The sequence below is a fragment of the Panthera onca genome, chromosome B4, assembly GCF_046562875.1.
Source record: "Panthera onca isolate mPanOnc1 chromosome B4, mPanOnc1 haplotype 2, whole genome shotgun sequence".
Classification (NCBI taxonomy): Eukaryota; Metazoa; Chordata; class Mammalia; order Carnivora; family Felidae; genus Panthera; species Panthera onca.
Genome location: NC_138345.1, coordinates 23815318 through 23830925, shown reverse-complemented (window position 1 = coordinate 23830925; position 15608 = coordinate 23815318). Strand labels below are relative to the sequence as shown.

General features: G+C 36.2%; 1 protein-coding gene across 2 annotated transcripts in view; it reads right to left on the bottom strand.

Annotated features, from left to right (window-relative positions):
• The window catches only part of MYO3A (myosin IIIA), a 244074-nt gene that overhangs the window by 217755 nt on the left and 10711 nt on the right, over positions 1-15608 (bottom strand). For both annotated transcript variants that reach the window (XM_060659133.3, XM_060659132.3), the window contains exons 2-3: positions 9311-9495; positions 6371-6505 (exon numbers count right to left, since the gene is read on the bottom strand). In XM_060659133.3, the coding sequence (XP_060515116.2) occupies positions 6371-6505; positions 9311-9478 (303 nt within the window). In that variant the 5' untranslated portion in view covers positions 9479-9495. The remainder of the gene's footprint in view (positions 1-6370; positions 6506-9310; positions 9496-15608) is intronic.

Here is a 15608-nt window from a genome sequence, read left to right as displayed (position 1 = left end):
ATTATTGACATATAATATAATTGACTCATTTAAGTATGCAGTTTGATATTGTCTGGCAATTTGTATACAATCATGTAACCACTGAATCAATATATAAAACAATGCCTTCACTCTGAAAGATTTCAAAAGTCTTGCAAAAATGCCATAACACATTTGTAATGTTAATAACAAGAATTCTCTGATAAAAAAATCAAAAGAAAAGAAAACAAGTATTTTAATGTGGATGGTAAAAACATACCGATTTACCAAATGTCAAAACCTCTCTGGTGACCTCATATTCTCCCCCTGAAATAATGCTATAAATTTCAATCCTATTCAGAGAGCAGATGCTTTTGCAATCACTGAAGTACTATTACAGAAGAAAGACATACAAGTGTTGTATATATTATTTATAGATTTCCTGCATTAGAAGAGCATGGAGAAGTACATTTAGACTGCTTTTCCATCTTGCCCTTTAAATAACAAATAAAATGAAATCATTTTAGGTAATTTGCTGTCTGTCCTGATGCAAGTACACCAAATAACAGCCTTTTCTATGAGAGCTGGGAAGGACTGTTCCAGCCCTAAGGACATGAAAGGAATCATCCTGTCAGGCTGCTACTCCACTGCGAATGTGCACAGCTAAAGGAAGGAAGGAACAATGCTGTGCTATTAGGGCAACTCAGAAGCCCAGCTTCCCACTCCTGCTTGCTCTGACCCCTCCCACATACACAAACCTGCAGTGGCCTCATGTCTCCTTCTGCATACATGTTTATCTCCTGTACGGTAACATTAAAGGGTTAATAACCGAGCAAATAAAAACCATTTGTTCATGGTGAACTCATTTTCTAGCCTGTTTCCTTTCCTCGTGGCAGGTTTTGTCTTACTTATGAGATGCAAGTATAAAAGCAGAATAACCAATAATGCATGAGAAAGGAAAGTAGTATTTATATCTATGAAAACCACTTCGATTACCTGAAATGTGCATTTGAGAGACTTTATGACTATTCACTGAATTTTTGTGCTTCCAAATACCACCTGTAATTTCCAGTCTTTGATCTCTTGAAAGGGACATAATTTTAAAGAGAAAAACTACTGTAATTGGCAAACAATGAGAAAGCGACGTCATTGTTAAGAATGAACAAATCAGGACCAATTTAGATAAATAACAATGCAATCTATAGCGCCACCATGAAAGAAGCAGTTATAGCTAAGACTGGATTATGAGGGAAAGGGTCTCTTAACAGAAAGATGTCCAAACTCTGAATTTCAACCCCATTATGGCAGAGGACACACCAAGCAAAGGGCCTCTAAGACAGGAGACTGGATTCCTTACATCCTTAAAATGTGGCTGTTTGGCCAATGGAGAAGGGGAAAATTCTAGTTAAATCTCAATTTTTCCCTTTCTGTTCATCAATAGCAAATGCTTAATACCAGACACTTTGAACTCAATTTTGACTCTTATTTTTTAGTCTCCTGGGTCAGTGATAAGCATATGCAGAAACCTAACCAACTGCCACTTTGCTGGCCCCCCTCCATCCTGGCTACTGGCTCTGAAGAACAGACTCTAGCAGTTAAAGGAAACACAAAGCCAAAAGCGGTATCCACATTTAACTAAGCAGGTCAGTCAAGAATGGTAACAGTAAGTAGAAATGAAGATATGTATGATCTTTAAAAATAAGGCAGAAGTAAAAAAAAAAATTAAGTTCTCCCTTTATGCCTACATCATTAGGAAAACCTAAAATACTAAGTGACAGTAAAAATCCCCGTAGACATTGCATCAGTTCCCACAGCAGAAAACTTCCTACCCTATCTCTTATTAGATAGTTTCATTACAAATATGCAACTGGAATTTCAGAGAGCTAGCAACGAGTACTCTCTTCCTAAATCTGGGCAACAACTAGCATCTGAAAATGAACATACAGAGAATTCAGAAGGAAATAATTCCTGAACAAGGCCCTGTATATTATTCGTGCTGAGAAACTCATAACAAAAGGAGAGGGAAATACAAAGGAAAAATACAGGAAAGAGAAAAATTATATCAAAGTAAACGAAATAATCTAGGAATCACAAAGAAAGAATAGAGAAAATAACCCAGTAAGATCTGAGTTAATATTATTTATCTTAGGATTTGAACTCTGGATTGAAATAGAAATAAAATGATATTTCATGGTGAAAAGGAGTTTTTCCACGCTGGAATCACCTCCCCACACGCCCAGCTGATAATGAGGGGTGTCACCAACTGCTCACCCCCTGCAGAACATACCCTATGAAGATTTGCATTAGAAGCCCAGGGCTGTTAGCATGACTCTGGGTAATATCAGGTCCTCTCTCTGGCCACTCTTTTCCTATCCTCATGCAAAGTAATTTATTTGGGCTTTCTTACAATAAGAGGTATAATTAGCAGTCATTTTGTAGAATAAAGTATTGATGCCACAAGCCAATTTTCTGAAAGTGCCTCTAAAGCAGCACCTGCACCATTCATGTTTATAAAGCAGGTAATTGTGCATCTAGCCACTTATGTGTATATGTGATTAGTATAATTTACATATGTAAATCAATTATCTTATATACAGTTGGCCAACTTCTTCCTTTATTTTTTCCCTCATACTCTAAGTTCAGATTAATTCAGACTTCCAAAATACCATTTTAATAAACTACCAGTATTTTTTTTTTCTCAAGCCATCTAGGGATATTTCCAGTTCCTCCATGTGATAATAAAATACAAGAAGAAAGTTCAAAGAAGCTGTTAAGTTCCCGATTCATTGTTATCAGGAAGCTGCTTTACTTGTACTGGATGTTCCAAACCTTTTTAATCAATCTTCTCTCCTCTCACAAAAGAACATTTAACTGTGATCAGGAGTCTCCAACTCTTACCTAATTCCTACTGACAATACTGAGAAATGACAATATAATTATAATATAGATTTGATAGGCATAAAAGACAATGACCGATCTCATTTAATATTTTTAAACCCTGGGCAAAGAACTGTATCTTGTGCCCTTGCCCATTTAGGCCTATAGTAGGCAGAATATCTGAATTTCCATTCAAATGCTAATCTACCAATGATTCCATATGGAAAAAAAATAAAGATGCATTATTAAAAATGTTTTGAGGGGGCGCGTGGGTGGCTCAGTCAGTTACATGTCCGACTTCGGCTCAGGTTATGATCTTACAGTTCACAGGTACGAGCCCTCTGACACTGCAGAGCCTATAGCCTGCTATGAGTTCTGTGTCTCCCTCTCTTCCCCTCTGCCACTCATGCTCTTTCAAATATAAGTAAACATTAAAAAAATTTTTTTAAATAAATACAAATTTGAAGGATATAAAGATTCAAAATTTTATTCAAGACTGCATTAAGGGTCTGCACAGAATTACATCTCAAATATACAAACACAAACATGAGGTAAACTTAGAAAATTCTCCATTTATTTAAGGAAAAATGTTTTCAGTTGTAAAGTTTAGAGGACTAAAAGTTTTGCTTTGTTTTAATATGTGACTTAATTAAAAATATAAAGCAATCTCAATAGAGAAAAAGTAATTTTGAAATCATAATACATTGCCTATTTTTAAAGAACACAACTGGTTATTTAAAAATTTTCTTGATTTCGGGGCGCCGGGATGGTTCAGTCAATTAAGTGTCCAACTTCGGCTCAGGTTGTGATCTCGTGGTTCGTGAGTCTAGGCCCCACATCAGGCTCTGAGCTGACAGTTCAGAGCCTGGAGCCTGCTTCACATTCTGTGTCTCCCTCTCTCTCTGCCCCTCCCTCATCCAAGCTCTCTCAAAAACAAATAAATATAAAAAAATTTTTTTTAGATTTTTTAAATTTCTATAAAATAATAAATACAGTTTCACATTTTGAAAAGGTTCCTGAAAATACTATTTTACAATTTTGAAAGGCTCTATGATTCAATTTGAAGTGGCAGATTAAACATATAAATTTATTTCCTCTCATTCATGAATCTCCATTAAAATGTTAGTAATAGAATCAAAAAGTATAAACCACACACACACACAAAAAAGAGAATGGAAAAAAGGAGAGCCATAGACAAGAGAGTTCAATAAAATTTTTCAACATGGAAAGCAGATGGCCCAGTGGTGACCAATTTGGCAGTGCAGAGGAAGCCACAAAATAAAGCAGTAGGCGAGAGCTATTTTGTGGTCACCTGAGCAGATTAACCCAGGAGTTGGGAGAGGTGGGGTAGAAAACAAGGGACCCTTTGGAAGTTTGATTAGAATCAAAAGACTTGACAACCTCTTATCTCACATATAAAATACCAACATCCAGAAGCCTGCCAGAGTACTCCTCACATACAGACACATCCAGGCAAGAGACTGGAGATTTTATTCCCTAGAGAAACTGACCTGAAGGGACATGAGATTTGGTGACATCAGTAGAGTGGATAACAAGAATGAGACACACACTACTACATGGTATGTAAAATAGGAAAGTCAACTTGGAAAGGGGAGGCCAAGCGATTTGGGGAACAGTGGATCCCACATAGGTGAGTGGCAGAGAGAGAGAGATTAGAAAGGTCTGATGCTCGGCAGAACTCCACTGTGGAGCAGGAGGACGCAGGGTTCCAGAAGCACAATTAATACCTTGCCAAAATTCAGGACACAGATTAGAAAATGAAAGAGAAGAGAAGCTCAGCCCTGCGTTTCCAGGTATGCATCCAAAGCACAGACGTGCTCGGGACAAGTTAACACCACCAAACTGGATCTACGCTGTTACCTCTCTGGATTATAAGTCTTTTGGTTCTACTTGCTTTTTATTAACCAAATGAATGTATTTATTCAGAAAAAGATAAAGATGATTAAGTTTATCTGCAATTATATTTAGTGAAAAAAGTAGGATAACTTCATAATAATGATATTGCCAATCATTTGAAACACAGACAAACACAGACAAAAAGATGAAGGAAATATCTTAAATGTTAATGTACATAATGTTATTTTTATAGTTTCAAGTATTTTTTACAATGATCATTTATTTCAAATCATTAAAAAATCATTTAAAGAATAGAAAAAATATAAAGTATGAAAACAATACAATTTACACGTATGTCTGCAGAAAAACCAACAGAACATTCTGAAAGAAATACAATAATCAAACGCTAATAAAATCATAATGAACACAATAAATGCACGCTACTACAGTGATCCAGTAAAGGTTTTACCAGTCCTGAGTTTGATAAAAGCAACTATTAAAAACACTTATGAAGGGGCGCTTGGTGGCTTAGTCGGTTAAGCGTCCGACTTCAGCTCAGGCCATGATCTCACTGCCTGTGGGTTCGAGCCCCATGTCGGGCTCTGTGCTGACAGCTCGGAGCCTGGAGCCTGCTTCGGATTCTGTGTCTCCCTCTCTCTCTTCTCCTCCCCCCACCTTGTGTTCTATCAAAAATAAATAAACATTAAATATTTTGTTCAAAAAATAAAAATGCTTATGAATTTTATTAGAATTAATGATTACCTCACTTCAGTCATATTCAATGAAAATGAGAAAAACTACATTCTTCTGGGACTGGCAGTTCCCTTAAGAGAGCACCTTCTAGGGGCGCCTGGGTGGCTCAGTCGGTTAAGCGTCCGACTTCAGCTCAGGTCACGATCTCACGGTCCGTGAGTTCAAGCCCCGCTTAGGGCTCTGGGCTGATGGCTCAGAGCCTGGAGCCTGCTTCCGATTCTGTGTCTCCCTCTCTCTCTGCCCCTCCCCCGTTCATGCTCTGGGTCTCTCTGTCTCAAAAATAAATAAACGTTAAAAAAAAATTTAAAAAAAAAAGAGAGCACCTTCTAGTACTTCCGCATTAGACAGAATTGTCTAAACCTACTCTCAGGAGACTCTACAGCTTCCCTTTGGCAACTTATTCAGCATTCAATACCATTTCTAATAAGGTTTTTACTCCTTAAATGTAAATACCTGGTTCTGTAGTTTATATCATTAGTATTCAATGAGGACAGAAAAAAACCTCGCAGCTTACCATTTTTGTCTAATGAAGCCTCACTTAGATTAATTTTCTATTATATCTAGCACCTGGCACAGAGCCTCAGTCGCGTGTTAGCTGAGCAAAATGCAGATGAATAAATAAATATTATAATGAAGTCCCTTTAAGCTTGTTCTTCTACAAGGAAAATAATTCTTGCTTATTGAGTCTTTTATCGTGGAGATGTCTCCTTTTAGTCTTTAATAGCCTTTAGGGCTTTTCTTTAATTTCCTCTTGTGTCTTAAAGCCACAGGGCCAGAATGGGGCACAACATTCTATTGAGTCTATGACCAGTCAGGAACATACTAAAGGAACCATGGTTTTATGGTATTGATGTTACACAAACATTCAGTCATTCCAAGACCACACAGCAAATTTCTACACATAGAATAATGTTGAAACACTTACCTCAAGAACCAACCACAGCTTATCTCCATTTATTTTATCCTTCTTAAAGTACATCCCGTAGAATCTGACCACATTAGGGTGGTCAGAAAGCGTTTTTAAGATGTTATACTCTGCTTCAATCTCTTCATCAATGTCCTAGTTTCAAAAGGTCATAAAAAGAAAACCATGAGAAAAACATGAATTATATCAAAGAGGCACATATTGTAGACCACCAAATAGAGAATTTAATTTTGTCAAAGCAAGGTTATAATAATAGGTTTTATTATGCTCAGTAGTAGGCATTGAAATTTCTGATGCCATTATTTAAGGGGAGAGATTGTGATTTTCCTGCTAATCAAATACATCTCTAATTATGTTAATTTCCTTGAGTTACAAAGGGACAAATAAAAGACTATTTTTGTATGTAGTTAGAAAGAAACATACATGGAGATTCCAAAAGATACTCTTTGCAGTGTTCACACATTGTTTTAGTGGCCACTGTTTTGAAGCCACTGATTTGAAATAAATACTTTTAGCTGGTTCATTTGTTTCTTTGAAATATAGGATATTTAGAAGCTTTCAAAAACTAGTCATATAAGCAATAAATTCCTACATATATAAGATGGCACACAGCCTTAAGTTAGGTAAAGGCCCATTTGCCAGAAGTAGAATACATTGCTATCCTGTCAACAAAAATGCAAGACAACCACTTAAAGTCATGCTTTTAGAAAACCACAAAACATGAAACAACTCAGAGTAGTAATAAGAGAAACCCTTCTACTACTGTTTTTATAGTAATACTTAGCATCCACATTGTTTTCTTACAAAATCATGTAATCACAGAGCTGCAAAGAATTTTAGACCAGAGCTCTAATTTTAGAAAAAGAAACTAAAGCTCAGAGAAGTTGGTCACAGAGCTGGTTAGTGTCAGATCCAGAATGAGACTGCAAGTCTAATGCCTATGACCTTCTAATCCTGTTCATTTTATCCCTTTCTTGGATAGACACTTACTCTATCAAAATTCATAATAGTAAGACTCTTTTAATAAAAAAGCCACTCTGTAAAATGCTCAGACGCATTTAAATTTATTTTATTAAGATTATAATCTCTCGGTTATAAATCTTTTTTATTTGACTTCTGACATGATGAATGAAGAGGAAATAAATAATTCTCAGAAAAACATATATGTACTATGACAAGAATAAAGGCCGCAAAAGAACAAATCTCACGAAATCAATATATATTTCATTAAAGCAATAGGACAAAAGATGATTTTTAAGGTTCACAGTATACAAAACATGAGTAAATTATAAAAGGATAATGGCTATCTGTATTCATAATTCATTTGTTCTTCTCCACTAAGGAGTAGGAGAAAAGAAGAGACACTGGTTACAGACACTGTTACAGACATCTGGCCAGAGCCCTTTCCCTTACCACCATGACCCTAAACCATAATTATGTAGACCAGAGGAGAGAGTTATAGTTACTTTGGTACAGCTTAATTTGTGTCTCTCCTCCTTCAGTTTAAATTATAAGAACTTTCCATTAGAGAGTATGAAAACATTCAGCATCAGTAAAGCCCAGGCATAGTTCTTTTTTTTTCCCCCTCCAGTGTATCTAATTTCTTGCTGAAAATAAACCCCCACTCTCCCTCCCCTCTCCTCAAAATAATATGAAACACTGTAGTTATAATGGGTTTAGTAGAAATAAACAATCCAAAAAGAAAGAGCAACCCTAAGATGTACAAACAGAGGCCCAGAGACCTTTTGCAGTGTCCTAGAGTTTGTTAGTATAAGAGCTGTGACAAGCACTAGGAGTCCGTGTCCTTCTCACACACATCACATCATTTCTGTCATGTCATACTCCATCACCTGTGCAAGAGTCAAGTAACTAAAGAAACTGCTCCCAATAGAAGTTTGGGGATTATGTGATCACGAGCTCATGGTGGCTCACCCAACGTGCTACGGGGAGAGCTACATGTTTCCCAGGAGCTGAAAATGTTACAAAACAGCCAGTTCTCATTCTCAGGGGGAAAAAAAAAGTCTCATCAGTTTCTTCATGCTCTGAAAGCCCCCCCCCCCCCAAAAAAAAGGCTTGGAAGTTTCCCTTATCACAACTGCCATTCCAAAAACAGCAGAAGAGGACCCTACTGGGGCATCACTTAAAAGGCCATAAGGACTCCACGTGCAGTATCAGTTCTTTACAAGGTAACCCACCCTGATTATAAGCGAGTACCATTTTTGCTTTGGAAACATTTCAGCAAACCTGAAAATAAATTTCCCATCTCTGAAAGAAATATAATTTAAGGGGCGCCTGGGTGGCTTGGTTGGTTAAGCGTCTGACTTCAGCTCAGGTCACGATCTTGCAGTCCGTGAGTTCGAGCCCCACATTGGGCTCTGTGCTGACAGCTCAGAGCCTGGAGCCTGTTTCAGATTCTGTGTCTCCCTCTCTCTGTGACCCTCCCCCGTTCATGCTCTGTCTCTCTCTGTCTCAAAAATAAATAAACGTTAAAAAAATAAAAAATTAAAAAAAAAAAGAAATATAATTTAAAATAAAATATTTCTGGTGTAGCTTAAGAGACATTCTGCCTGAAGCCTAAATAAATATAGGAAGAAAAAGAGATATGGCAAAGATGACATTTTAGAATTACCTCTAGACCCGAGTCTGTGTTCTTACAACTTTTTGAAATCTAAAATAACACTGACTTAACTGTTGAGCTGTTGAGACCTGTATTTATCTATTTACTTATTTGTATTTGGTCCTTATTGTATATGTTAAGCATATAAATAAGAAAAACCTAACAGATTTTTTTTTACATTTTCTTCTACTGTAACTGACGTTGTGCAAATCAAGATATTTACAGAATTTTTAACTGCTTAATACAAATAAGAACAAAGTTAATTAGGAGAAGAAGAAGGAGGAGGAGGAGGAGGAGGAGAAGACAACAACAATGTGACATACATGAATCGGATCCAGAATTTTCACTGCTGCTTTTTGGCCATTTTTCTTATTTAACACTTTAAAAACTTTCCCGTAAGTTCCTTTGCCGATCGTTTCAATGATTTCCCATGTATCAGAAGGATCAGGAAAGTTATCAAAGATGATTGTTTTTCCAGTTAATGGAAGCATCTCACAAGTTTAAATCACTGGAGAGAAAAAGTACAGTTTCAGGTACATCTCATTGGCAATATTAAATGGCAACATAGACTCAAGGGAAATTATCTAACACTTCACTAATATGATGGAAAATATACAGCTGTAACCAAATGTACTCAGAATTATAGAAAATTTTAATTTCAATTCTTTTTGCAAAAAGATTACTAAGAGTAATAATGCTTTGTAACCAAGGCTTTATTTCTGTTTAATATAGTCCCATATTAATTGCTCTTAATTCTTTTCATATTAAAATAAGAAACAAAATATTTCAATCACTTTGATGTGCTGCTTTATACTCAGGTATTAGTACAGTGAATGAAATTAATTTAGAATTAACCACAAAGATAAAGATTCAACATCATCAAGGCAAATCCCACACTTTAAAGTGATCATGTCTTATACCACTCCTGTATGTAAAACCCAATAATGGGTCCCCTCATATTACTTTTAGCATGAAGTTTCTTTAACATTAACTTACCAGGTTCTTTAAAATATGGTCGGTCCTTGCTTAATGTTCTAGCCTCATGTCTCAACTCTTCTCTCAGTCACTACCAACCGGCCACTCAGGATCCTTAAGGTTATTTTTTTTTTCTTGCTTAAGGATTTTAATATACACTAATCCCTTCCACTTCTGCCTGTGGTTTCTTTACTAAATTCCACCACTTACTTATCTTTCAGATCTTGGCTTGATGTCATTTCCTCTGAATGTGACCACTCTCCATCCCATTTGGGTTGATGCCCCACCTCTGTACTTGCATAGCATTTTACCCATGTTTATCAGGTATCATGATATGCCCAATACCTGGAACAGTGCTGAAATAATTAGGACACTATGGCCAATGAATCCAGGTGACTTTACAAAGGTGATGCTATATGTAATGTGAAATAAGATCTCAGGTTTTCTGACTTCCCAGTGGTATTTTCAACCTCCTATACTCTCCCTATATTACATTCAACCATTTGTATAAAATTATAAAAAAAAAAAAAAAGTAACAGAAATAGGTCCCAAACTTCTGGGGGCCTCACATTTTTTCAATTATCTATGCAAAACCTCACTTTTTTCAATGACAAAAAGTTGACTGCAGGGGCACTTGGGTGGCTTGGTCAGTTAAGCATCCAGCTCGTGATTCAGGCTCAGGTCATGATCTCATGGTTTGTGAGTTTGAGCCCACGTCAGGCTATGTGCTAACAGCACGGAGCCTCTTGGGATTCTCTCCCTCTCTCTCTGCCTTTCTCTCTCTCTCCCTCCCTCTCTCAAAATAAATAAACATTAAATATAAAACAAAAGTTGACTGCAGTTGTGCTTGTATGTGTATGCATACGCATAGAAACACATCTGTTAATAAATAGGTATTAATACTATGCAATCATGTTGGCTCATGAAATACACTAGTCTAACTACAATGTTCAACCTCTGCCACACCACCAATCCATTGAGTTCTCACTTTCTTTATAGCCATCAACCGTATTCAGTCTTCATTCTTTCTTCATTTTCTTCTTCCCTGGCATAAATTCTATAGCTTGAGTTATTATGATCTCCTTGCAAACACCCTCAACGCTCTTGTTCCTCTTTCTCCACCATGAGTCTCCCAGGGTAAAAAACAAACAAAACAAAAAAAACAAACAAAAAACAAAAAACCACAAAACAGCTCTGGTTAAACCTTACATTTCTTCACACCTGTGCCTACAGCTGGAGAAAACCACACAACCATACTGCTAGTTTCACTTCAAATTCAGGATAAAAAAACCTACAAGTAGACCGTCGATACTGCCCAGAAGTCCTACTGCGCTTCCCTGGTTTGTCTGTTCCTTGCTCTCTGGAGGGATTATTTCACAATGATCTCTCTTCTCACACTTTTCTCTCCTCAGATTGTTCCTCTTTGTTCTCTATCCCCTCTCACAAAACTTCCCAGCTGATGCCCTTACTTAATAATTATTGAAAAGATGAAAGCAATAATAAACTCCTTAACTTTCTCATCTTGAAAACTAAACTAATGTGCATAAAACAGGAGTTCATTCTCAGTATAATCAATTTTGCTGTTTTGCCTCAATTAGTCTTTTACTTCAGTTCCTTCTCAGCCTTCAGATCTTGGCTCAAACATCACTTTCTTAGAAAGGCTTTTCTTGAACAACCTACATAAAGGTAGCTTTCCCCACGTATTTCCCCATTTCTCTTTTAGAATGCAAGCTACAAAAGGGTATAGACTTTGCTCTTTTTACTACTGTATGTGCAGTTTCCAGAATGATGCCTAGAACATGGGAGGCAATTAGTAAATTTGGGAAAATGGGCAAACATTTTGTTGTTTACCTGTTAATTTTGACAACACAGACCTTATCTGTCGTGTTCACATCCAAATATAATAATGCCTAACTCTGTTCCTGGCATGTAGTAGATGTTAAATATACAGCTGTTGAATAAATTAATCAATATGGCTCTTCAAAAGAAGTTTTTAAATGAGGGAGAAAAATAAGGATGAGGGAGAGCTGAAAAGAATTTGAAAATCTCACTAAAATAAGGATCATATTCTGATTCATTATACTTAAGGGCACATCATCTAGTAAATGGCTATGAATGTCTGCTAAAAATTACATTACTACATAAAAATACACTTATGAATAGTTCATAGAACATTTAATTTTATGAAATTTGTGCCTTTGATCCAAAATGCAACAGAACAAGTAGGAGGTAATCAGTAATAATCATCCACTTTAGTGATTGCACAATCAGTGACAAGATTACTTCTTCCATCTATGTACTTGAGTCATGCAAATAAGCATTTATGCCACCCATATAGTGTAAAAGACCAAAAGACCATATTAAATCTTATTAAATACCTGAAATAAGCGTTTTCAATCACAAGAAACATTCATTACATGGAATACTACCTCTCAAGTGGTAATGTTATTGAACACTACTTTCTGCTACGTTAATTATTAGGAATTAACTACTGGTATTTATTTATTTATTTATTTATTTATTTATTTATTTATTTAAGAGAGGTAGACCATGCATGTGGGGGAGATGGCAGAGGGAGGGGAAGAGGGGAGAGGGAGGGAGAGGGAGAGGGAGAGGGAGAGGGAGGGAGGGACAGAGAAAGAGAGAGAGAGAGAGAGAGAGAGAGAGAGAGAGAGAGAATATCTCAAGCAGGCCCCATGCTCAGCTTGGAGCCTGACATGGGGCTTGGTTCCACAACCCTGAGATCATGGCCTGAGCCAAATATCAAGAGTCAGATGCTTAACCAACTGAGCTACCCAGGTGCCCCATAACTATTCATATTTACATATACAGGCATCAGAATTCAACTAAGAATGGCTGAACACCCAATGTGTGCAAAGTATTTTAGTGTCTTGAGGATACAAAGATAGGCAACCCATAGATAGATACATGTAAGTAATATTATGAAAAGTGACAGATAACAGAAATAACCATAAAGTGTTATAGAAGCCCAGGTGAAGAAGTGATCATGAAGAGATACAGAAAATGAGCAGTATTGGAGCTGGACATTAAACATGACTGAAGTTTTTCCAAAATATAATATCCCCTTTAACAGTTCTAAGTAAGATAAACATTTAAAGCAGTGCATTATTATAATATAAAACAATAATCACAGAATAACCAAAGCACAAGTGTTTTGGAAACAGGATGCAGCTAGTCAAATCTCATTTAAAACAAACAAAATTCTCAACAAGTAGGTAAAATGAAGCCTAAAATGACTTTCTCAAAATTAAACTTTGAAGAACTTAGGGGTGACTAGGTGGCTCACTGGCTTAAGCATCTGATTCTTAACTCAGGTCATGATCTCATGGTTTGTGAGATTGAGCCCATGTCAGGCTCTACACTGATAGCATGGAGGCTGTTTAGGATTCTTTCTCTCCTCTCTCTCTCCCTCTCCCTCCAAATGAGCACATGTGCATGCATACACACACACACACTCTCTCTCAATAAATAAATAAACATTAAAATAAAGAAAGGAAAAAAAGAATTAAAAAACTTAGGATAGAAGCAAGTCTTCTGAATCTTAAGCCATACTTCTCCCACTACGTGATAGGTTATTATTTAAAAATAAAATAAATGTCAGTTAAAAATTAATTATTTAATAATTACAGTAGATTGTATTCCACATAACTATGAATGTTCATCTTTTTTTCTAGTCCTTTAGCACTCACAGAATAAAAAATAATTCTCTAGCTCATAAAACAAAAACTAATTTCTCAATTAAATGATCATATATGCTAAATATTTTTGGCATATATACTTACTATATTTTGGCATATATATTTACCATAATTCCAAAAGATACTATTCTATTTTAAGAGCCACATTTTAAAAATGAAGAATAATCCTTTTGAATTGACTTACTGTATATTGAGCTGCTGAGTTTTCGTGTTGTTTTTTTTTTTTTTTTCATCATAGAAAAAAGACCATAATACAATGAAAAAGGTATCTTACTTCGGGATCTTAACATTCATCTCAATACTTATTCTAACTGCTTTAAAAAAATTTTTTTTAATCTTTATTTTTGAAAGACAGAGAGACGGACTGTGAGCAGGGGAGGAACAGAGGGACAAGGAGGCACAGAATCTGACACAGGCTCCAGGCTCTAAACTATCAGCACAGAGCCTGACGTGGGGCTCGAACTCATGAACCACAAGTTCAGGACCTGAGTTGAAGTTGGACACTCAACCGACTGAGCCACCCAAGCACCCCTTGACTGCTTTTGTAAATCTGCACTTCATTCTTATTTACTAAGATAACCAAAATGCCTTCATTCTCATTCTAAAACACAGCAGGATGATGTCCCCTTGGGCTGTGTCTTCCCTCTGCCTGGAATGCTCTTTCTCCAGATATCCACATTGCCTACTCCATTACTTCCTTTAATTCTTGCATCAGCCATCACTTTCTCAATAAGCCCTACTGTAACCATCCTGTTTAAAATGCCAACCTGCCTTCCTCCACTCCATCCTACCTCCAAATTCCTGGTCCCACCTTCTCTGCTCTATTCTCATAACACTTGTTACTTCCTTTCACACTATATCATTTCCTATTTAGTATGTTTTATTTATTGATTTTCTGTACTCCTAGAATATAAGCCCATGAACACTGAAATTTTATCCAGGTTGTTCACTGATATATCCCAAAGACTCTAAAACCATGACTAGCACAAAGGATGTACTCTATAAGGATTTGCTGAACACTGATTGAAATGAATAGAACACAGTAACTAGAAAATTTTCAGATGATTTTACTAATGAATTCTATCAAATATTTAAGAAAGAAACAAAGAAATAAAGTCATCCTGTGCATTTTTTTTCAGAGAACAGATATAGAGTACCTACAAAGAGATACAAATTATGTTAAAAAAAAAAAAAAGAACCAAACAGAAATTCTGGATATAAAAAATAACTGAATTGAAAAATTCCCTAGAGGGGTTTAATAGCAGACTTGAACAGGCAGCAGAAAATCAGCCAATGAAATAAAAACAAGTCATTTGAAATTATCAAGTCTGAAAAACAAAAAGAAAAAAGAATGAAGAAAAATGAACAGGGGTACCTGGATGACTCTGTTGAATATCCAACTCTTGACTTTGGCTCAGGTCATGATCTGACAGTCATAAGTTTGAGCCCCATGTTGAGCTCTGTGCCAAGTGTGGAACCTGATTAAAATTCTCACTCTCTCTCTCTTCCTCTGAACCTCCTCTCTAAAATAATAATAATAATAACAACAATAAAGGAAAAAAAAAGAAAAATGAACAGAGCCTAAGGGACTTATGAGATACCATCAAGAGGACCAATAAAAGTATTATGAGTTCTAGAAGAAGAAGAAAGAGAATGAGGCAAAAGATTATTTGAAGAAATAATGGCTGAAAACATCATAAATTTAAGGAAAGGAGAGATGCACAAATCCACGTAGAAGGGTCTACAAATCCAATAGGCCCAACAAATTGCAAGGATAAATCCAAAGAAACCCACACTGAGACATTATAATGAAGGACTCAAAAGACAAAGACAAGGAATCATGAAAACAATAAGATAAAAGCAACTCATCATTTACAAAGGATCCTCAATAAGATTTCCCACCAGAAACCTTGTAAGTCAGAGGCAG